The sequence below is a fragment of the Ptychodera flava genome, chromosome 5 (assembly GCF_041260155.1).
Source record: "Ptychodera flava strain L36383 chromosome 5, AS_Pfla_20210202, whole genome shotgun sequence".
Taxonomy (NCBI): domain Eukaryota; kingdom Metazoa; phylum Hemichordata; class Enteropneusta; family Ptychoderidae; genus Ptychodera; species Ptychodera flava.
Genome location: NC_091932.1, coordinates 21,326,673 through 21,351,946, shown reverse-complemented (window position 1 = coordinate 21,351,946; position 25,274 = coordinate 21,326,673). Strand labels below are relative to the sequence as shown.

The window sequence follows — 25,274 nt, the reverse complement described above, 5'->3', positions numbered from 1 at the left end:
AATTTAGTATTTTTATTTCAGATAATTACATATTTGTATACTTGTGAGCGTTTGCAGTTCATATGCTCTTAATTTAGATCAGAAATGCATACGCTTTAAAATCTGGCATAAAGCCTGGAGCGTGGAAAACGTTATATAAGCATTGACTCTCTCGCTCCCCAATTGTAAATCGAGAAAATGTCAGCAGCTTTCATAAAGACTGGAATAACCTTGCCGGATGGAACTTCGAAAACAAGTTGTATAAATAGCAGTGGCACAGCCGTGTAGACAATAGCAGACCAATCACCATGCTACAGACGTCCGAGTCAGGCAAAGCCCTAAGCATAATACTGCACTGCGATTTGTTGTAAAGTTAATTGTTTACTGGTAAACGAACAGAGATCTACCTTCTATAAGAAAATCGTTTTATGCAAAAGAGTGGATGAATTCGAATTCGTTTATTTGTAGGGTTTTTCTTTTCGATGGGAAGGGCAAACTCATACGGTAAAGAGAGGGCAGTTTGACGCAGCTTAGTCGTGTAAGGGTAGTGGGAAACCCTCGCAATGGAGAAAGCGTGCCAGCTTGAGAGGTGGGAAAGTAGTTTGGTTGGAGAGTTCTTCCAACCGTATCAGGAGTGGAGTCACGAACAGCTTTTATTTTCTTTAAAAATTTAAGTTTGTTCAAAATGATTTGGTGTATTTACATGTGAAACATTTCCGGCCAGAATTTATCGAAAAAAATATTTAATGTTATTTAATATAGAATATTTATCAACAAACTATCTTGTTACTATTTCTCGTCTTGCTCACTGCTCCCTGACCGTGGACCAAACTTAAAAAGCAACTGAATCAATATCATACAGATGAGGTACCCGAAATTTGAGATTGAAATATAGACTTAAATTTATAAACAGAGCTTTATCCCTGAGATTAAAATCCAATATACAAATTTCATTTTGACGATAATGGCAAGGAGAATCAACTAATTTCACTCCGATCCGAAACACAGAAGGGCCATTAAAGTTTTGGGAAAGGCAGAGAAACCGATGTTCAAAATGTTGGTTCTAATTCCCGTTGAATCTGCAAAACCTATAGAGTGGGGCGAATATTCGGGTAACAAATAGGGTCACTTAATTGTGTTACTTGGGTTGAGAACGCACCATCCACTTTTTTTTCAGAATGTGACATCTTTCCGGCAGCCACTTTGAAGAGATACAACATCACATATGACATGCACTTGCCAACGCTAACATGGATATGATGTAAATTGCATACAAATTATGTTAATTGGCCACTTTTCCATATCTTAAATGCAATGATTGCACACAGACGAATTCCCCCTTCCAACTGACAACAGTCCTACTAACTATCTCAGGATGCCCAAAATGTGTATCCAAGAGACGTCGCTTTCATTCCCTCTATGTCTGGATCAACATATCTTTTACCATTCCTCGCCTACCGGCTCAGAATGGAAAAAACCGGTGTGATCATCAAGATGCCTTCAAACTCTTGAACAATCGAAAAGTTGAGTTCACTGTCGATGAAATTGGCTTTCAATTTTTTGATATACGTACAAAATTGGCGTTTTATACCAAATACCACGCAGACACGACTTTGTGTATTCTCACCTGAAATGTGAATGCTGTGTCAAACTTTCGAAATTTGTGAAAGGGTCGTCGACACCAGATTTTCGGCCCGAGATCAGCCTGAGAAAAAGTAAACCAGTTTTTAAAATCTTACCTGTTTCATGTAAATGTAACTACAGCATTTTACTCCACAGAAGCTGCATCATAAATGCTGTTGTCGATATCACTCCTTTCGCTCGATTATCATATATATGAACAGAGGAAAGCATTCAAAACACTTCTCTCAAAGAGTAAAATTTCAAAATGTACACAGAGCACACGTCATCGATGGCCTTCTTTAATTCATCTTATATTTCTGAAATATTGGATAAGGTGCTCATTGCGTCCACTGTCATATGACCCCCTGCTTTGCTTGCAACAAGAACAACAGAAAAGCCCATACGTACAAATAAACCGTGATCTACAGCTGCGCCGGCTACACACCTATCAAGATCTTTAAGTGTCTCATTGGCATTGAAATGTAATGCGAAAGTATGGTTTGCTTGCATGTTTCTCTCTTATTTTCCAATTTCGAAAGAGTGTTTAAACATTCAGAAAAACGGCAATGTTGTCCCTCGGCCTTCGGGCGACTGGGCGACTCTCAGGCCCTCAGGCAACAAAATGTATTCTGTTACTCTCATGGTTTCACTTCCGAACAGCCAATCAGCTACACGATAGCCCAAGACTCCCGAAGTTGCTGTCAATAATACAATCTACCAACTGAAGCGCAGCGGAAGCTATAAGGGAGCGTTCAGTTATCATGGCCGGGTTGGGCCGGCAAAATCCAGAGGGGGGGGGGGCACCTCAAATTTGAAAACTGCAAAGGTGGGGGGGTCATGTATTTTTCAAACAGCTTAGACGGAGGTCACTTAATTTTCATAAGTGTCCGTCCCATCAAAAAGCAGTTTCAGTGTTCAGAAATATTCTTGGAAATAAAAATGATTCGTTGCATGATTTCATTCTCTGAAATTATTCAACTGTAAATCTGAACAAGAGTATAATTATCTATCACATGAACATCTTGACTTGACAACTCTGAGGCTTGTCTTATTAAAAATCAAGCTCACTGCACTGAGGGCAATGAACAATTCCTATTACTAACATATTAGAGATATAGCAAGTTTTGTCAGGGAAATTATTTAACAGTCACCTGTACTGAGACTACTAGTACCATGAAAAGTTAAATAATACTTTTAGGTGAAATTCCAATATCATAATTGCTGTCCACACCTGAACTTTTAAATATCCTATTTGAATCAAGTACATTTGTATCAATTATCAAACACCTATAAAAGCGCAAATTAATTTAGTTTAGCATTGTAAAAAATCATTCTTAGTTTTCTCATAGACTCCAATGTATAGTGAATCAACATTTCGGTGAAATTCCAAAATCCAATTTCTTGCACACATATCAGCCTTTAACCATCCCAGGCTAACTAAGTACTTTAAAATGAATTATCAAATGTCTATAAATACACAGATTTTGATAGTTTTGTATTGGAAAAAATTTCATTCATATTTTTCTCATAGACTCCCATAGACAGTGAATCTACATTTTGGTATAATTCCAAAATCCAATTTCTGGCAAACACATCCATTTATACCACCCTAATCTATTCGAGTACATTAATATCAATAATCGAGAGTACACAAATACACGGGTGTACCTATTTTTGTATTGGAAAAACATTATTCATACTTTCCTCATAGACTCCCATGTATAATGGATGAACATTTTCAGTGAAATTCCATAATCAGATTTCTTGTACACATAATATGCACCTATAACCATCATATTCTAATCAAGTACAATTATGTTAATTATTGAACGTCTGTATATGCACAAGTATACCAAGTTTTTCATTGGAAAAAAAAATTATTCACAATTTTATCATTGACTCCCATGTATAGTGGATGAACATTTTTGGTGAAATTCTAAGGTCAAACTTTTTGTCCACATGCCAGTTGTAACAACCCTATTTCATTTAAGTACATTTATGTAAATTATCAAATATCTATAAATGCATAGATATAGTTTTGCATTGAAAAAGTATTACATAGTTTTCTCATACATTACCATGTATAGTGAATCAACATTATCAACAGCTGATTTTTAATTAAATCCAAATATCAAAATTTTGTACACGCACGCTTGTGCAAAAATATTGCGATCCACCTGTAATTTCTGTCCAACCCCTTTGAGGGGTAATTTCAAAAATATAGCAAGTCAGAAAGGGAAATCTGAGCATTAACACCTTGTGAGTTTGTAAGGAAGGTCATTTGAAAAAAATCTAAGCTCTTTTTTAGGATTCTATCGCTCTATACCCCCAAAGGTGTTTGTGTGTGCAGCTTTACTCAAGCGGTGTGTGTGTGTGTGGGGGGGGGGGGTCATGAAATTTTTGTCATCTTGAAATTTGTGGTACAATGGGTAGGGGGGTTCACTTGTTTTGACTGATGCGCAGGAAGAATTTGCCGGCCACGCCCGGCCATAATAACTGAACGCTCCCTAAGCCAATTTTTTGGGTAAAACTCATTGACATTGTTCTTATTGAATTATTTCCTAACTGTCAATAGGAAATAATGCCTATACCTTTTCCTGGTTATCCCAAAATGCATTACTTTGGCTGTGAGAAACACTGTACATGCAGTCAAAACAACAACAAAAATACTGATTTTGTATTGTGTTGTACAATTGATTGTTATTAAGGACGACACAAATTTGCAATGCCGAAAATTGCCTCGTGTATTTTGCATCCATCGGCGACGAAAATGTAGCCTACCATAGTGATCAACGAGTAACATAGCCTGTGTATAGCCTACGGCCAAAATGTTTATGAGTAACGTACGCTTTGTATACCCTAGCGCGCACTGCATCATGGAGCCGGTGAAAGAACTATACGGTGAAGAATAGTCCTGATTTCAAACTCCTTATCTTGCTGAAAATAATAGCAATTTGCCATTCAGACGTAACATACCGAACCCCTGCGCAGTGCCAGCCAATCAGGCATGACCTTCCGAGTCGCTGCCTATCAGCAGGAAGCAGATGGCGTTCCTGCAGCTCTGAAGCTTATTCAACATCTTCTAACGGCTGATATGATAATATGGCAACGGCGGTCAATGACCCGGGTCAATGACACGCCAAAAGTGATAACCCTCAACCCCAATTTCGGCAAGCTAGTAACTTCTGCTTTCGAATTGTTCCCCTGGCCCCGAGCAGACAAAATGTGCACTGATTAGCTCATCTTTGTTATGTACGCAATACACCTGAGGCATTGACGTCATGGAATATCTTAATATTGTGTTTTATTGTGAAATCATAGTGATACATCGTGGAGAATGGTAGAACGTACAGGATTGAAAACAAATCAAGCTTCTTTGATATATACTGACAATACAGGTAACAACACCATCTGAACAGTAATAACAACGAAAAGAATGAAACGACGACAACCAGAGTTCTTGCAAAAATCATCTCAAAAGAATACTGTTAGCTGCAGGGATTAGAATCAAGATGTGCTCCTTCCTAGCATGAAGGGAACGATTCTTTTCTATTTATATTATTATTATCATTATTATCATTCAAGGACATTACACGCGTCATAAGGCTTTCATATCCAGAACTTGCTTTTTAAAAGAAGGGCACTTCCTTATTCGGGCATCAATTCGACGTCAAAAAAACGTATTCGGTGATCCTGCACCAGAGTTAGAAATAGCGTCCAGAGTTGCCGTTTCCGTGAGGCGAGCTTGGACCTCGTCTGGGATTCTCGTCGGCCCTACCTCAAGGACCAGAGCGGCAGCACCTGCAATACGGAGTATAGAGGTTGTAATATTCTTCACTACATTTGAATATAGTATCGATAGAAATTCAACGAAAGTGATTCCGTTGTCGCATTATTCAAATCGTAAATCTGGAATCCCGTCAGAAAAGTCCGTAAACATGCACACACATATTTAAATAAATAAATAAATAAATAAATAAATAAATAAATAAATAAATAAATAAATAAATAAATACTTTAATGAATGAAATTGTGTGCTTATTCTACACATACACATGTACAAATATTTACATGTGTGTTTGTATATGACTGTACCTGTATTTCTCACATATATGCACATAAACATACATAAATTATTATGCATGTGTACAATATATAATGCGTGCACGTGTGTATGACTGTATATGTATGTATGTATGTATGTATGTATGTATGTATGTATGTATGTATGTATGTATGTATGTATGTATGTATGTATGTATGTATGTATCTATGTATCTATCTATGTATCTATGTATCTGTATGTATCTATGTATGTATGTGTATGTTTGTATAATTGTACTGTAGTTTGCCTTGAGCCGTTGGCAATACGGGAACCAGGCACCTGACAGCTTGTCTATACTTTCCGTATGGCCAACTGTTGAACGAAAGCACCGTATAGTCATACATACGTGTAAGTACATATAACATACGTAGACGAGTGCATTAAACTACTTCAATGTCATTACGTTTTATTCGACTGACTGAAACACTATCGCTCGTCGGCAACTGCCCACTCTTTATATTTTGAGTTGATGGAACCAACTCACGGGATGGTTTCGAGCAATATCTCTCGGCACAGTAATCATTTCAACATTTGATCTCAATGACAGACACAATACCTTTAACATGTTGGATAAGACAACGATCGACACTATCATTCTTTGTACTTTTGTCGGCCAATAATGCCATTGAAAAAATCTTTCTTTTTTTCATCGTGAATAAATTTGTCTCATTGTTAGCTCACGTGTTCACACACGTGAGCTAATGTCATAGCGATGTCCGTCTTTCTTTCCATGTCTGTGTCTATCTGTCTGTCTGTTCACACAATAACTCAAAAACGCCTGAACAGATTCAAGTCAGATTTGGAAGATAGGTACCATATGCAAATTGCAAAAACTGATTAGATTTTAGTAAGCGTGGCTTGCATATTAATGAAGTTATGATATCATTTATTTCATATAATGGTTTCCCTATGGACACAGTAATTACAGTGTCGACATATATCAAGAAATTCTGCACAAAATTTCATGAACCTTTTCACAGATGACAATCTCAGAACATTATGATGATACTGTGAGTGTCATGTCAATTATCTGCTAATTTGCATATTTAATGAATTTTTGTAATAAGTGACATGTAATCTGAAATTCCTGCACCAAATTTGATGATACATGCAACAAATATTGATCTGATATATATCTAATTGTACTAAGAAGCATTAGGCAGTGTCAAGTTAATAAATAGCTGATTTGCATATTTTATGAAGTTTTATAATTAGTCATGTAACTCCGAAATAACTGCACCAAATTTAATGAAATCTGCTGCAGATGCCGATCCGACAGATATCTGACTGTGTTGTAAAGCATTTAGTTGTGTGAAGTTAATCAAGGGTTCATTTACATATTTAATGAACTTCGTAATTAGGTATATAACACTAAAATTACGCTGCTTAATTTAGTGAAACCTGCTACAGGTATTCATCTGATATAATATCTAATTGTGCTATGATACATTGAGCGGTGTCAAGTTAATTAAGGGTTCATTTGCATATTCAATGAACTTTTAATTAGTGAAATTACTCCAAAATTACAGTATAAAATTTGATGAAACGTGCTACAGATGTTGATCTGATGGATATCTAATTGTTCCATGAAGCATTGAGCAGTGTCAAGTTAATAAACAGCTCATTTGTATATTAAATAAAGTTGTGTTATTAGTGATTTAATTCCGAGAGTACTGTGCGAAAGTTGATAAAACTGACAGATATTTGATTGTTCTGTGAAGCGTACCGTACTACTATTAATGAACCTGTTGTCAAACACGTGAGCACTTTCCGTTCACGTCTGTTTTGCTTTAAAAGGAGAGTTCAAGAAAACGTTTCGGCACATGTTCGTATATAATATTGTCATCGGGTACTCTGTCGTTAAGAAGCGACCTTGTTACTGCAGGATGAGGGTACACATACCTGCAACATGCGGACAAGCCATGGATTTACCACTCATAGTTGGGATGGCATCGTCGTTGAGGTGGTGGGCGCTAACGATGTTGACACCGGGAGCAAAGATGTCGACGCAGGTGCCATAGCTTTAGAACGAGGCCTTAATGTCGTTGATGTCGGTGGCCATATGAATGGCGGCTTGAAATTATCGTCCATTCTATGGTAGGAATTGTCATAGTAACTGTCAAGGGATCCGATTACAGAATGCAACCATAAAACGGCACAAAAATGAAAATTGTCAGACTTTCTGTCGGCAGCAGCCACTGTGCGGGCAAAACGCTATAATTAGTAACGAACCTAAAATTATGATCAGTGTCTTGATGAAATGGAAGAGTTTACGGATAAACAGTCAGACAGATGGTTTGGCGGAGACAGGCTGACGCACAGGGACGCGTTATTTTCCGAGTTGTGTCATGCGCACGCTGCAACCTCTGGCGAACTTGGGTACTATGAATAGTTGTACACACACTCTTACTCATAAGAAAATCCAAGTTGGTATTTTATATAAGAACAGCGGCAATGCACCTAATCTTGAAAATACTATTTTTAAAGTCAGACGGAAATATAAATATTCATTAATAATTAATATGTCATTATGAACAAGCAAACAAGGAAAACAAATGTTGCAAAAGATCAATTCATAATGTTCGACAATGTGTACTCATAGTACCAGCACTCGTCATAATTCATGTAGCGCATTGCATGGCTACATTCGAGAGATAACGCGTCCCTGTGGGCTGACGAATATATGAAATACAGGAAGACATTTTCATTTCAGAATAGTCGAGATGGCCGATATGCCAGTATGTACATGTAAATGAAAACCAAGGAACATTTTGTATTCGAATAAAAATACAGTTACATAATAAAACTTACGACCAGAAAGGGGCAGTGGCACCCGAGAATTTTCAAATTGGCATAAACTTGTGAGTACATCAATTTTTCGCGCACCATATCTCGCTACAGGCCGTACATAAGTATTACAATGTCTTACGTTAGCAGCGCTCGCTGGGGAGTGTAGATAGGAATAGTCATTGTCGTTGCCCGCCGCAGTGACGACGATAATGCCGCTGTAGTGCAGTCTGTAAATGGCGTCGTCGATAGCCGTGACATAGAGACAAAGGCGGGATATTGCGTTTTCGACAGTCCAGTCCATTGCTAAAGAGTGTAGAAGCAATTCATAAGTTTGACTACATTCGACAAAGGTGTAGGAGAAAGTTAAACTTAAATCGATACATCAGAAATTATTGCTTACTCAAAGCTCCGGAACAGGCTGTCTGCGCAAATTGACCAGTGTGATCATACCAGACTACCATCCCACATACTAATTAAATTCACTCCTGTTACAGTCGACAACGTTAAGGGCCTCATCAAGAATGCTCCATCAAAGTCGTGCGAACTCGATGTCTTGCCGACAAAGTTACTCAAGAACTGTATTGACGTTGTAACACCTTTACATACACATCTTTACAACAGCTCCCTATCGTCAGGTATAGTTCCTAGCTATTTCAAGACGGCTATTATCCGACCACTGTTGAAAAAACCCAATCTCGATAAAAATATATTTAAAAATTATAGACCTTTGTCTAACCTTCCCTTCATATCAAAAGTTCTGGAAAGAATTGTAGCCCTGCGATTTGGCAATCACCTCACCAAGTTTTGTCTCTTCCCACGTCATCAGAATGCGTATCGTCCCTATCACAGAATGGAGACAGCCCTGCTACGTGTACATAACGACATCATGTGTGCGCTAAACGAGAAAATATACATTGTTCTCATCGTGTTGGATCGGTCGTCTGCGCTTGACATCATAGACTACAAGATTCAATTTTAGAGCCTTTAATCTCACTTTGGCATTACGGGAACAGCTTTATCTTGGTTCTGCTCTTACCTTGAAAATCGGACACAATCTGTAACAGCTGGGACTGCGTCATCCTCTAGCTCTCATGTGAAATATGGTGTTCCTCAGGGATCGGTGTTGGGACCACTTCTTTTTACGCTCTACATAGCACCTTTAGAGGACATTATCACGGAACACGGCCTTGAATGCATGATGTACGCGGATGACAGTCAAGTTTATGTTATTTGCAACACGCCGGCTGATGTGCGCTCTTGTCTCGAACATTGCATTAGCAACATTCGGATCTGGATGAAGTCAAACATGCTGATATTAAATGACGACAAGACAGAGGTTATCCATTTCTCATCAAGGCTCAAATCGGACGTGTCGGTGATGGCCAATCTCAGGATTGGCGACTTTGACATCACACCCTCCACCTCTGTGCGGAATCTTGGTGTTAGGCTGAACAGTGACGGCTTTATGTCTGACCAAATCAACCAAATATGCAGGAACGGATATTATTCTCTATACCGTATCAGCAAGATCCGCAAATTACTTGACAGAAGTACCACCGAGACATTGATCCATGCCTTCGTCACATCCCAATTGGACTACTGCAATAGTCTCTTGTACGGAGTATCAAAAGAACAGCTTTCACGATTGCAGTCAGTTCAAAATGCTGCTGCACGTCTCGTCACTCAATCACGCAAATTTGACCATATGTTGATCGACCTGCATTGGCTTCCAATCGAAGCTCGAATAAGATTCAAGGTTCTGTTAATTACTTATAAAATTATTAATGGTATTGCACCCATGTACTTGAGCGACTTAATTAAGTTGTATCTTCTGGCAAGAAATCTCCGGTCCATGGAAAAGCTACGTTTAGTCCCGCCTAAAGGGAAGTATAATAAGTCCTATGGCCATAGGGCCTTTTCTGTTCATGCTCCTTTCCTTTGGAATTCATTGCCATCAGAGATTCGCTCTGCAAAAAATGTTGAATGTTTTAAACGTGCTTTGAAGACTTACCTTTTTACTGAGTTTTATCATCTGTGATTTTAGCCATTTTGCTCATTTTACGCTGTTTTTACTTCCTTTCTAAATTTCTTTGCGATATTTGTGACTTTTTCTTTTAAAAACTACCTTTGCTCTCATTTTAGTCATGTATTTTTTTTTCTTCAGTCATGTACAGCGCGCTGAAACGTACGTGTTGTGCGCTTTAAAGAAGTTTTTAATAATAATAATAATAATAGAAATAGCTATTTGATTTTGGTGAATTTCGTCCTTACATAGAAATGAAAGATGGTGAGACCTCATTTACCGTGACAAGGCCTGTGACAAAATGAATCGTTTTTGATCAATCACCAAACTGTGGTGGGCTACTGACGTTTCATAGCAAGACTGATACACCTCTTGTCCTAAATCTTTATCCGTGTAGCATGTGGAGGTTTTCCGGAGAATTGGGAAAGGGAACAACTACACACAGGAGGCGGGGCATTTTCAAATCATTAAGAAAAGGCAGTTGTGAACGGCTTCAGCTTTTTCCCAAAAGTTTTAATACTGTTCAAGTTATGTTAGAATAATATCTTAATTTTTAAGAAAACACTGAAAATATACATAAATCTAAAAGTCTAATACTAAAAAAATTGTAAAATTAAATCACACCTGCATTTTTCTCCCGAAACGTTTTCTTTCGTGAATAATTCGAATTATACAATTATACATATGCATAAATGAATTATCTATGTATCGCATTGTGCATGTATGTATGCAACCCAGCCAAAGTGTAAAGGGTAAAGTTCCTTGAAAAAGTGACGCGCAAAAAGTTAAATTGAAATCCGAACCAACAAATATAAAACAAGGACATCGCAACTCTTACAAAAAATAACGCAAAAAGTCTAAAATAACATTTCAGACCAGATGTGAACTGAATGCGCTCACTTGGTCAACAACAGGTTCATTAATAGTGGTACGCTTCATAGAACAATCAGATATCTGTCAGATCAGTATATGTAGCAGGTTTCATCAACTTTAGCATAGTACTCTCGGAGTTAAATCACTAATTACAAAACTTCATTTAATATGCAAACGAGCAGCTTATTAACTTGACACTGCTCAATGCTTCATGGGTCAACAGATATCTATCAGATCAAAATCTGTAACTCGTTTAATCAAATTTAATGCTGCAATTTCAGTTATATCACTAATTACAAAGTCTATTACATATGCAAATGAACCCCTAATTAACTTGACACTGCATATTGCTTGACGTGACAATTAGATATTTATCAGATCAATATCTGCAGTAGACTTGAAGATCCGTCGCTCGAGGGCGCTCTCTACGCTCCTCCCTCATACAACTGGATGCGATCTGTAATATTCCTGACCAGCAACAGAATTTTGTTGCATCCAACCAATTTTGTCAAGAAATTAATGGCAGTTTTGAGGTCTCATTAGGGGAAGGCTCCATTAACTTGATGGTACCTGAAACCCGAGTTGCTGCCTGCCAACTCGGGTGACAAACAGAAGACTTTTAATCCCCAAGGTGTTAATTTTCCATTGTTGCGATATCTTATCGAGCTGGTGCTATAATAGGAATGTCAGGGCTGTGACGACTCACTCAGTACCTCGGGCACACACATATGCTTTCACATGGAACTATGTTGACAGGAAAAAGTGAACTGCCCTCTTTTCAATGCAAGTAATCTAGTTTATTCTTTAATTTAGGCTCTAAACTAAGTTTTAGAAATACGGTGAAACAAAATATCGTTCTTCGTTCACTTTCATTCAAGTTTCCTATTTTCGGACGCTTCACTTCAGTAACGCGCATTGATCCTATATGGAAATGTAATCAGAACAGCATGGAACGTTCTTTCCACGAGATTTTTCTTGCACTTGCAAACGAGTGAGTAAGGACTCCAAGAGCTGCGCGTATCCTGTGACGTTACAATAAATTGCTAGCCGGATCCGTCTGTAAACAGTATGGCCACTCGTACATATTATAAGAAAGGAGATATAGTAGAGGCAGTTAACGAGGCCGGTCGGCGGACGGCACAATTTTCAGTGATTTGATTCACGGTATGAATTTCACAATAAAACGAATTCGCGAGCTTACCATTGATTTTTGGTGATGTTGAATATAATTGAAAAAGAGAGCTAAATTCCAGTGTTCATGTTTGATAAAATTCCAAATTGACGACACCCAACGTCAACCTGTACGACACCGTATGTGTACAACACAACCTGCAGTCGACTAGTCGATTGTGACACAGTAAGCTTACACCACAGTCCCTCTGGATAGAGGGACTGTGCTTACACATAATGCAATATCGGTCGACCCACAGTCCCTCTATCCATGCATTTCTGCAGTTGTCTTTCCTATTCTGCTCAGTTAACAGACAACATGATTTCACAGAATATTACACAGAAAACATAATTAGATCATATTTGGAGGCACTGAATATTAGCATTGCAAGAGAAAGCGACGACAAATTTTCCGGTGTGATTCCAGCCGTTGCTTGTGCTACGTCAACCATGAATGTAAAAAATAGACATCCATGCGTCAACACACTCGCAGCGATCAACCCCAGAAATTATCGCACACTATCATCATTTACGATGGGAGAAGGATCACGAAAAACAAACACCGGTTTCAGGATATGATAATTTCTGTCTTCGTGTCGTAGATAGACGCAGAGAACACTTAACAGAGCCAAAAACAGCGAAAATTCGAGAAAAGCGTACACACAATCGGGGACTGTGGCATGCAGGACAAACCCAAGCTACGCATTATCACGTGACTGTCCCTCGTATCGCGGTTTGGCTGTGCGATCCAGGTGATTGACACTTTTACAATGGGCGTTTCCAGACCGGTGGATAGAGGGACTGTGGTCGACCTGAAAGTTGACACTGTGATCGACGTAGCGTTTCAAAAGTACGAAAAATGAGACCAAGTAATTGTTTGTTTATTTAGATTTGATCTAAAACCTCCGGCAACCAACAGACAAAGTCCTACTCTTACGCAGAAAATCAAAGTTTTCAAGCATAGACTCCCGCGTAGACTTTCCCTTCCGCTAAACCAGGGCCCCTCCAAAAAAAACGCGATGTAGATCTATGATCGACTATGGATGGATTGACGTGGCGTTTCAAAAGTATGACAAATGAGACTCAGTAACTTTTGGTCGCTTTACATTTGATCAAAAACCTACCCATCAGACAAAGCCCTACTCTTACGCAGAAAACAAAAGCTCTGAAGCGTCGACTTTCTCTTCCGTGTTTGAGACTTTCTTCTCTTTCGCATTTGAGAGAAACAAACGTTGGCTATATTCGGAAATGGCCGGCTATTGGTGGGCGTAACGTCAGTCCAATGGCAAGCTGCACCCGATGTGAGTTCACGTCGGAATAATTCGGACTGTAGTCGGGAAAGCAAGGATGACCTCGAGAGCGATTCCGAGTACAGTACACGTTCGCAGATCGCGGTACTACAGGCTGATACTAGATAGCAACAAGTTCACCGCGTAAATTGCTAGATTACATATAGCCACATAGGCACTTCTGAAATGTTATCTCCGGGTTGCAAGACAACAAATATCAAAATATTATCATCAAAACCAGAATTTCGGGGCTAGAGAGCGAAACATCGCTGAAAAGTAGCCGGCCAAAATACGGAAGTAGCCGGTCAATTTGGCTGGCATCCGGCTAAAAATGAACACGCTGCAAACAGAGAGGCTTGTTGCGATGGACGAGTAGCCTTTGGCTTTTGACCAGAAAAATAAGTGAGTGTTCATTGATAATTCAAAGACTGGATCCGTTGACACCAAAGTTTGCTCGTGACTTTCATTACATTGCATGCACCTTTCCGCAATGTGAGTATGAACTGAAATTGAAAGAGTACGTTTTAGTAAAAGTCCTGTTTTGTTGTGCTGAAGTCCTGTTTTGTTGTGCTGATTTTCGCTACCGTACTTTCTCATACAAAAATAGCTTTTCGTATGCAAAATCAGCGTACGTTAATTAACTGCTAGTATTGTTTAAACAGCATTTTATTTGAAAGGGATTCTATAGTACCATCGTTTTTATAAACTCTTCATGCAATTTTATGAACTAAATGATGACTTCAAAATAACAGCAAGTGCTGGACGGCACTTTTAACGCTGGTCGGAAATCATGAGTGCCGGACAAGAGCCGTAACGGCATGAGTCATGTTAAAAGTAGTTCCGGCAGTGCTAATGTTTGTTTACACTAAAATATAATCTGTTCGCATATGTTGACATAGCGATTAATCCTCTGATAACCAACTCGGGTTACTCGGGTACGTCCAAGTTAATGGAGCGTTCCCCTCATGATGTTACGCCCATGCAGCCAGCGAAGTGCATGATCAAACATTAGCATATGACTCCGCCTATTTCCTGGTGGTATCCATGGTGATGCAACAACTCTGACAAGCAACGATCGTGATTTTGACGTTGTTTGAATCATGAGGCATTTAGAAAGTGTTCAGAAGAGCTTAGAATTGTACTTAACACGAAGTAAAGGCAGGCCCTTGAAAGTGCCTGTACTCGAGAGGACGTTCTCTTTTTTGTCAGTATTACTGTCACACTTCTGAACCTCGGATGAGCAAATCCACTGGCCGGAGCTCACAGATATTGCGTTTTTACCGTCAGGCAAGTATTTTTGGTGCCCACTAGCCTGACGGGCTGGCGTAAATTAGGCGAGTAGTAAAATCGATCGGCATCGAATGAAATAGATATCATTGTTGCATAAAAGCAAAGCAAACACAGAAACGGTTTCCGAGCCTGATGATAGAACGGTATAAGGCATGGGACACACAGTGTTCATGGAAACGAACGGTAGTATATTTCGACTGATCGCCCAAAATGCGGGCCAACACTCAACACTGCTCAAGAAGTACAACTCAACGAAAGCACATACCCAAAACAGCGCCCTCCTGTGTCAAGGGTATCAAGTTCTATTTGTGTACGAGTCAAATGCTCAAAAGTCACTTTTATCACTCCCCCAAGAAGAGCAAAACAATGTATTTAACACCAAATTTGAAGTTCAACGTAAAATATTTAAGACTTGAACATGAAAAATGCAGAAATAGTAAACCAGTCACTGTTATCAGCCATGCAGTAGTCCTGGTGCCACCGCGGAGCTTGCCGCATGTGATGCGGTCTCTGAATTGTCTCTTCTCTCAGTTCAGTACTCTCCTCTGACATCTATGATGGTGACTCTGCCTGATTTGGCAAGTCAACATTGGTAATATTGTTCTCAGAGTCTGACAGCACACAAGGATCATCTGGAAACGGTTCACCGCCCTCCTCAGCACTTTCATCACTAGAATCAGTATTACTGTAAGGTTCCAGCAGATGAGCAGGTCTGTCACAGTGTCTTTTCAATCGTCTATGATTTACAATTTTCTGTCTTCCCTGTGAAAGGAGTGGCTTGATCCTGTAGGTTTTCTCACCAACCTGGCTAGTTACAACACATGGTCCTTGCCATCACTCCTTTAGTAATTTCTTTGATAATCCCTTTCTTCTTCTGGTGTTATACATCCAAACTTTTTCTCCAACTGTAAAAGGCTTAAAACGAACTTTTGACTCTTGTTGTTTGTGGCGCGCCTCGAGTTCCTCCGGTATTTTCTTTCTTGCGGACTTGTGGACTTCTCTCAGAGTTTCAAGTTTCAAGTAATCCTTAACATCTCTCTCTCCCTCAGTGTTCAAGTTGCTTGTGGAAGAAAGCAAGTCTGTCTTATTCCTTGGCAGGTACCCGAAAACAGCATGTAATGAGGGGTTTCCTGTGTCACACTACTTTCAGCTGTTCAAGTGGCTGACAACGCTGTTGGTAGTTTCTCATCCTAATCTGTTTGGTCCGTCGATTCCAGAATCATAGCAAGATATTCAGCTGTTGTCTTGTACATTCGTTCTGCTTGGCCATTCCCTTGGGGATTATATTGAGAACTACGTGTACGGTGGATACCAATGCGATGACACAATTCCTGTGTGACCGTTGCCTCAAAATTCTTCCCTTGATCAGAATGTACCACTTTCGGAACACCATACCTGCAGACTGCTGTTGTTTGCACTGATTCATCTGGCACTGCAAATGCCTCCATCCATTTGCTGATGGGATCTGCCAGTGAAAAAATGAATTTGTTTCCTCTTGGCGTTGTTGGAAGTGGCTCAACAAAGTACATGTGCAAACACATTAGAGGTTGATGTTGGGTGGGTAGCTCACCCTTTGGAGGACAGTCACAAGTAGTGGGTGTCTGATGCTACAAGCATACCTCACAGGAATAGCACCATGTGTTAACATCTTTTTTCTATCGGAACCAGAAATACCTTGAACCAACAGCATCCTTTGTTTTGGATGGTCCAAGGTGGCCCATCTCATAATGAAGCGCAGTCAGGATTTGTCTGCCATGTGTCCTTGGAGTAACAATCAGCTGTATGTGTATGTCTCCCTTTCGTGATGTTAGGACCAGCACGTTATCCACTAATTTCAGTTTGTTACCTCGTTTGGCGAGGAAGCTTTTCATATAGTTAGGTATGTTCGTGGGTTTCCTATGGCTGCTACTCCTCTGACGCATTATTCTCACTTCTGTATCACGACATTGTAGATCTATCAGTTCATCTTTTGAACATGTCCCTGAAAATATGACTGAATTTATGTGGGGTACCGGAGACAATGCATCTGCCACTACTATTAATTCGTCAGGCCTGCGGGTGATGGTAAAGTCATAGTTGTCCATTGCAACACGCCAACGTGCTATTTTTCCTTTGGGCTTCTTTAAATGTTGCAAATACGTCAGGGGTTTATTGTCTATTATGACTGTGAAACATCGTCCTTCCAAATACATCCAAAACTTCTCAAGTGCCCATAAAACAGCAAGGCATTCCTTCTCAGTAGCCAAGTAGTTCTTTTCCGCTCAATTTCAGTTCCTCAAGTGTTTGTTGGCAGGAATCAGTCGATTTGACACTGACACTGTTTTGAGTTAATTGATTATCGGTTGTGCAATATGTGCAAATATGTCGATAAAGCATCGGCAATATGATGCCATACCCAGAAAACGACGCAATTCTGTGACTGACTGTGGTTTAGGATAGTTTAAAATTGGAAATTACATTGACTTTATTTGGGTCTGGGTTGACACCGTCTTTACCAACTATAAAGCCTAGATATATTTTACTCGTGGCCGAGCAAACACACACTTCCCAACGTTCAGCTGTAGGCTTGCATCATGTAGTTTACTGGAGACTACCTTCAAATGTTCCAAGTGTTCATCGAAACTACATGAGAAGATGACGACATCATTAAGGTATATCAGCAATATTTGCCAGTTCAAAGTACTGATTATGGATGTCATTAGTCTCTGAAACATTGCAGGTGCTCCTTTCAGTCCAAAGGGCATTGTATTGAATTCAAACAGGCCCTTATGACATGCAAATGCTGTTTTGGCTCGATTTGATTCCTTTTCAGGCACCTGCCAATAGCCTTTTGCCAGGTCAAGGGTGGTAAGATCTTTGCTCCACCAAGAGCTGCTAAGCTGTCGTCGATTCTCGGAATCAGAAATGAATCGCCAACCATTACTTCAAATAATTGCCTGAAATCAGTACAGAATCTTGTAGATCTATCAGATTTCTTAACTAGCACTAATGGGCTTGACTATGAGCAGTGGCTTGGTCTGATTATATCTGCTTTAAGGCCATCATCAATAAATTTCTCAACTTCCTGTAACCTGTTGAAGGGCACCCGCCGTGGCATCAAAGCAACAGGAGGTTAAAAAAAAGCCAGTTGGAATCTCATGTTCCATCATATTTGTCAACCCACGTTCTCCTTCTACTGAGAAAACATTACCCAGGACACATCCACATCCAATCCCTACTCGTTTACTTCCTTCAGATCCCGCTGACTCAACAATGACATTGATGATTTCATGTAATTTGGTGAAGTTATTTCAGAGTTATATGACTAATTGCAAAACTTAATTAAATATGCAAATGAGCTATTTATTATCTTGATACTACTCAGTACTTCAGGCAACAATTAGATATTTATCAGATCAATATCTTTAGCAGGTTTCACCAAATTTAGTGCCATAATGTCCGAGTAATATCACTAATTACAAAGTTAATTAAATATGAAAATGAACGCTTAAAATGTACTTCACACTGCTAAATGCTTCACAACACAATCAGATATCTGTCGGATCAGTATCTGCAGCAGATTTAATCAAATTTGGTGCAATTATTTCGAAGTTATATGACTAATTACAAAACTTCATTAAATATGCAAATAAGCTATTTATTAAATTGACGCTGCTCAATGCTTCTCAGTAGAATTAGATATCTACCAGATCAATATTTGTAGCTAGTATCATCAAATTTGGTGCAGGAATTTCGGAGATATATCTCTAATTACAAAGTTTATTGAATATGCAAACGAGCAGATAATTGACACGACACTCACAGTATCATCATTAATGTTCTGAAATTGTTAAGAGTGAAAAGTTTCATGAAATTTTGTGCAGTATTTCTTGATATATATCGACACTGTCAATACTGTCTCCATAGGAAACCATTATATGAGAAAAAATGCTGTTTCATAACTTTATTAATATGCAAGCCATACCAACCAAAATCTAATCAGTTCTTGCCTTGAGCATATGGTACCTATCCACCAAATCTGACTTGAATCCGTTCAGGCGTTCTTTAGCTATCGTGTAAACAGACATACAGGAAGGCACACACATAGACAGACAGCCATCGCTATAACATTAGCTCACGCGTGTAAACACATGTAATAATAAGAAGTGTACCCTTGTGAGATACTTTTTCCCTTACACAAGCAATAGTTAATTCTTACTGAACTAGAAAAAAATGCCTTGCCCTTATTATTAACAAAGCAAGTTTGTTTATCGGGATCACTTCGGGAAAGGCAAGGTGATCATGGCTTTGATATTGCTATTCATTTTATAAATAAATCTATGGTGGTTAAGGGGGAGCTGCAGGCTACGAGCAATGTTTCGTCCTTCTTTCGTTTGCATTAGTAACAATTCTTGGATTTCAAAAAGATGACATTTCGACGGGCGTGAAGCCATGGTTAAGTGGAAGATAGACTTAACTCTGTGTTGCATATTTTGTTTAGCAATGAGCCACACCCAACGACGGTATACCACGAGATTTTGACCAGTTAACGACATAACATATATGTACGAGCGATAGCGAGTGTATATATCACCGAGTAGTATACCGTCGCTCGGTGTGGATTATTGCTATTGTATCGTAACAGCATATTGAAATTCTGGGATGGAACGTCAAAGAAGGATATTTTACTCTTGCCAAGAGCTCGTGAGTGTGCCAACCGCAATATATCGCGAATATACCATGGTTATTTTAACGTCTCGATCAAACAGATCGCTGTATTTGCACCATCAATGTACTGGTATGATATAATTTGTAATATTATCATAATCCCGTGTAAAATAATCGCAATCATACCAATCCATAATCCGAAAACCCTAGGTCAATATTCATAATACAATAGCTATGAACATGGACACAGAACAGGCAGTAACGCATCGGTACACACAACAAAGTCAAAATCATGAAAGAAAGATATATTGACCTCTAATGTCTGTAATGTCGTGATGAGAATCATCAGAATACATGGCGACACGGTTGAGAGGAAAGTAAATGTCGAAACCACTTGATGCCTGTCGAAATAACCTATCCATATGGCAACCCATCAAATTGTGAGGTATGGTAACCCATCCGACCTCTATTGAGTTGATGAATCTTTAAGGTAGAATGCGTTATATGTATGCATTCACCATTAGATCTTAACAATTTTGAACGCTAGATTATTGCAAAAGAATATGTGACATTCGAAGGATTCTGCGTCTTTCCAGTGTAGACAGATCATGCTTACTTTCTCATTTACAGCTTTAGGGCAAAAAAGCACACCCATAGGAGAGCTTGTGAATACACCACAGACGTGTGAATTGCCTTGCAACATTGGATGCGAGAGACAAATTTCCAGAGACATCAGTATCATTACACACTCCACATGAACTATTACTTGTTATCAATGTGTATACACCCTGGGTACAAATATGAGCTACAAAACAGTGAACGGGTCTGTCCTTGGTATATCTGTCATAGTTTCTACGTAATACATAAATGTGGAGTAAAGGCAAGCTTTTCTAACTATGATTATAAAAACAACCCTTCTTTTGATCTCATTCAGAATTAAAGAAACATTTAGCTCTCTCTTTCGGCGAATCAAATAAGGGCATGTTCGACCGCGGGAAGCTTAATAATCTGGGTTTTGTTCCATTTAAGTTGTTATTTGCTGATAAAATTAAAGAACACTAAGTGTGTTGTTGCTGTTGTTTCATATCGTTGCAAAACATTACAAGGGAACACCATAATAATCAGATTTCAATGGGTTACCATAGGAAGGAGAATAACATTTGACACTTTCTTCATTAACCGACAAAGCCTAGTTACTGTGGCGATATCAATGTGACTGACAAAAAAGGAACATCACGCCAATGTTTTATCCGCGAAAAAAAACAAAAACAAAAACACATAAACAAGGCCAACAACCAGATTACTAAGCTCCCTATGGCTGAAGGGTCAGGAAAGTGTCCAGGAGGAACAGAGTATTGAAAAAATGTCAACCCTGTTGTAACTATCTCATCAAAGTTAGGTCCAACACGTTGAGTCACTCAGGTAGCTGCACATGAGCTAAACATTTTCTTCATCTGATTTCGAAATTTCTGGCTTCTCATGCTATAGATGAAGAAATTCCAGAAACTATTCGACATGGCTAGCCAATACAGTAGGAACTGCAGTGTCGGGTTGACCTCGGTGTTCGTCGCGAAGCAGTAAGTGTCCACCACCACAAGCGGTACCCACGAAATGTGAAAGGCTAAAGCCACTACGATGAATGTCCTGTACGTGCCCCGACGTTCCTCGGAGGCGGGGAGTGATGTTGAAGCCGGTGCTCCTAGCGTGGCATCCCTTGAGGCCTGGGTGGATTCAGCTGGAACTACTGTCGTCCTAAGCCTCTTTAAGACTTGTGTAATCCTGTAGTTAATAACCAAGATACCAACAGACGAGGGAAACAGGGACGTCATGGCAAGGACTATAAGATAGATTAACATCGACGGTTTTTTGAAAATCATAGTTCCGCAACATTGGTATAACATATGGTCGTAGAGGTCACTGTCACTACCCCCATCCACGACAATGAGAGTCGCGAAAGCCGTGTACAGTATCCAGGTTGTGGCAATCACGCCAAAGCACTTTCGTTTGGACAAGATCGAGTAATAGCGTAGAGGTTTCTCTATCGCCACAAAGCGTTCTATGTGAATATGCAGGATACCAGTGACTGAAGCAGCCGTGAACGTCAGGGAGAGTATGGTCTGCAACTTGCAAACCACTCTTCCATACGGCCATTCACCGGTAATGCTAGGTACAATCGCCATACAACACACCAGTCCATTACCAAAGTCAGCAAGGGCTATGGACAGGATGAAGTACTTTGAATATTCCAGCAAATACTCAATCTTCGAAACAACAAATATTACAGTTAGGTTTGCAAACACTGAGAGCAAGGAGACTGCTGCCACGATCGTTGTCCAAAGTACCCACACTGCACCTGTTCCGCTAACCCAATGCAATCCGCTCAAACCCAGTTCTGTATCGTTCGGTGAAGTATCGTTTAGGGATGGTTCCATCCTGCAACTGCAACAAAGCTGAACGTGTCGTGAATGTCTCCACAGCACCAGTTTTCGCCGATCAAGATTGACAGAGTAATTACCAGTCTCCTACAGTGAAAAAAGACAGCAACGTTAATGACCATCGATACAATTCAACATACAACACGCCTTCTAAGGGACTGGTCAGTTTCTTTGGCCTGGGGGGGCCGGTGGATTATTTTTTGCCGACGTCAAAAAGTGGCTGACCCCCCCTATTCCAAATTTTGAAAACAGGGTGACCCCCCATTCCAAATTTCGAAAACAGGGTGACCCCCCCCCCAGCACGCGACATAGGTAAAACAAAAGGTGGACATAAATTATATATATATATATATATATATATATATATATATATATATACGTATATATATTATATTTTACATTTCATATATATATTTATATTTTAAATAGTCATTCTACGTTTAATGAAATTGTTAACATGTCAGTCGTAAGATAGGAATTTCAAAGTGTCAATCTTAAAGTTTGAATACAGTACATTTTGAATGAGCTGTATTTTGAATGAGCTGTGAATGTATTTCACACTTTCTATGCTTAACCAGATGTGCTGAACTGTTGTACAGAAATGGATGTCAATCATTAATATCAGAGAGGAAAAAGCAGTGAATCAAAAACTTTGATGGGTGTTGAGACTTGCCAACCATCCAATTAAATCTCAGGAGGAGCCATAGAGAGCTTTTTTAGCCAAATCTGATGTGTACAGTGTCTGAGAGGACCTTTTCTTGTAACATTGAAACCATAAAAGCACAGCTAATAATGACAAAAACTGCCTTTTTTAACTGTTATTTTGTTTATAAAAAAACATCTTTCTACAGAAAACCTGTGAAACAAAGGAAAATAATTACATCAATGAGAAGGAAAGATATCTTGTCATTTTTCTATCTCTAAAATAAGTCACTGTATCAAATATATATTGTGAAATATTTGTGCATGTTGCTTTCTCATACTGAATTCTCATAGAGAGAACAGAAAAGTATCAGGAATTTGTCATTCTTTTCATATGAAATGCAGATTTCATAATGGTACACTTTCACTTAGCAAACATCAAGATATCTCTGATTTATTAAAGTATGGCGCCCGAAGGGCGCGCCGAAAAATATGAAACACCCTGATATCTCTTATATGTGTGCCTTGTATTTTAAAGTCATGCACCTGAAGGGCATGCTGAATAATGTCTGATATACTAAAGTAATGCGCTCGAAGAGCACGCTGAAAAATATCAGATATCTCTGATGTATGTATGCTTTATATGTTAAAGTTGGGCGTGCTGAAAAATATGACTGATTATTAAAGTTACGCGCCCGAAGGGCGCGCCGAAAAATACAACTGAATGATGAAATTTGTGGCTGACACTAGCATTTTAGGCAATGATGAGCCTGTGTCAAAATTCAAAACACACTGACCCCCCCCCCCTATTGGGCATTTCAAAAACATGATGACCCCCCCCTATCACCAAAGTCAAAAACAGGGTGACCCCCCCCATCAATCCACCCCCCCCCCCGGCTGAAGAAACTGACCAGTCCCTAATACTCTGTGGAGCCACAGATGACGGAGCAGCAATGACAATTGACTTTTATGAGTGATGTAAGCTACAGCTCTAAAGGAAAACGGCTTGGCCAATAATAAAAGCCTTCCCCTTCTCCTCTTTATTAAAATGAACAAAAGTCCGGCAACATGCATTCTTCTTATATCCACGCAAACAACCAAACATTTTATAAGCTCTCACGAGAAAAGACGGGACACGAGACATCTTTTGTGCGTAACAATAGTGAGCAGATTCAGCTGTTTTAGCTAAGGTGTTCACACATGTGAGCTAATGTTATAGCCATGTCTGTCTGTCTGTCTGTCTGTCTGTCCGTGTGTGTGTATGTGTGTGTGAGTGTGTGTATGTGTGCGTCTGTCTGTCTGTTTACAGGATAACTCAAAAACGCCTGAACAGATTCAAGTCAGGTTTCGTAGACAAGTACCATATGCTACTTGCAAGAACTTAATAGATTTTGGTTAGTGTGGCTTGCATATTAATGGAAGTTATGCAATATCAATTTTTTTCATATAATGGTTTCCCTATGGACACAGTAATGACAGTGTCGAAATACTGCACAAAATTTCGTGAAACTTTTCACGGATAACAATCTCAGAACATGATGATTATATTATGCGTGTCATATCAATTATCTGCTCATTTGCATATTTAATGAACTTTTGTAATTAGTGACATAACTCTGACATTCCTGCACCAAATTCGATGATACATGAAAGAAAATATTGATCTTGTATACATCTAAGTGTACTGAGAAGCATTGGCCAGTGTCAAGTTAAAAATAGCTCATTTGCATATTTTGTGAAGTTTTGCAATAAGTCATATAACTCCGATATAGCTTCATCACATTTGATGAAATCTGCTGCAGATACTGATCCGACAGGTAACTCTCTGTGTTGTGAAGCATTTAGTAGTGTGATGTTAATCAAGGGTTCATTTGCATATTTAGTGAACTTTGTAATTAGGTATATAACTCTGAAATTACGGCACCAAATTGGGTGAAACCTGCTACGGAAATTGATCTGATAAATAACTAATTGTGCTATGAAACATTGAAGAGTGTCAAGTTAATTAAAGGGGAAGTTCACCAAGGCTGATTTTGACATATGTACTAGCTTTGTGGTCACTTACCCCGGAAAAGCTATTTTCGCCATTTATAACTCGCAAGATTTTTAACAAAACCCGATAGAAATAGTACAGGAAGTTGCCCATGTAATTGAATCATGGGAAAAAGCGCCAAGCTTGGAACTTGCATAATGTGATATGGAAGGAACCATTTTTTCATGGGTATGGCATCGTCCACCCACCCATGCTTAAACCAGGCTTTGCGTATTTACATAACTTTTGTTTATACTGAGTATCCTTGCATAAACGATGATTCACTTATAATAAACTGTCCACTGTCAGATTTTGTGTTGCTGTTTACTACTGTGTTACCGTGACTGGACAATGTGGGGGCCATACCCGTCCGGAA

The 25,274-nt window shown here is 39.2% G+C and overlaps 1 protein-coding gene across 1 annotated transcript; it reads right to left on the bottom strand.

Annotated features, from left to right (window-relative positions):
* Window positions 1-21,207: 21,207 nt before the first annotated feature.
* On the bottom strand, window positions 21,208-22,221 carry LOC139133570 (beta-3 adrenergic receptor-like). The gene has a single exon (XM_070700299.1). The coding sequence runs from the start codon at window positions 22,219-22,221 to the stop codon at window positions 21,208-21,210; it is 1,014 nt and encodes a 337-aa protein (XP_070556400.1).
* Window positions 22,222-25,274: the final 3,053 nt, after the last annotated feature.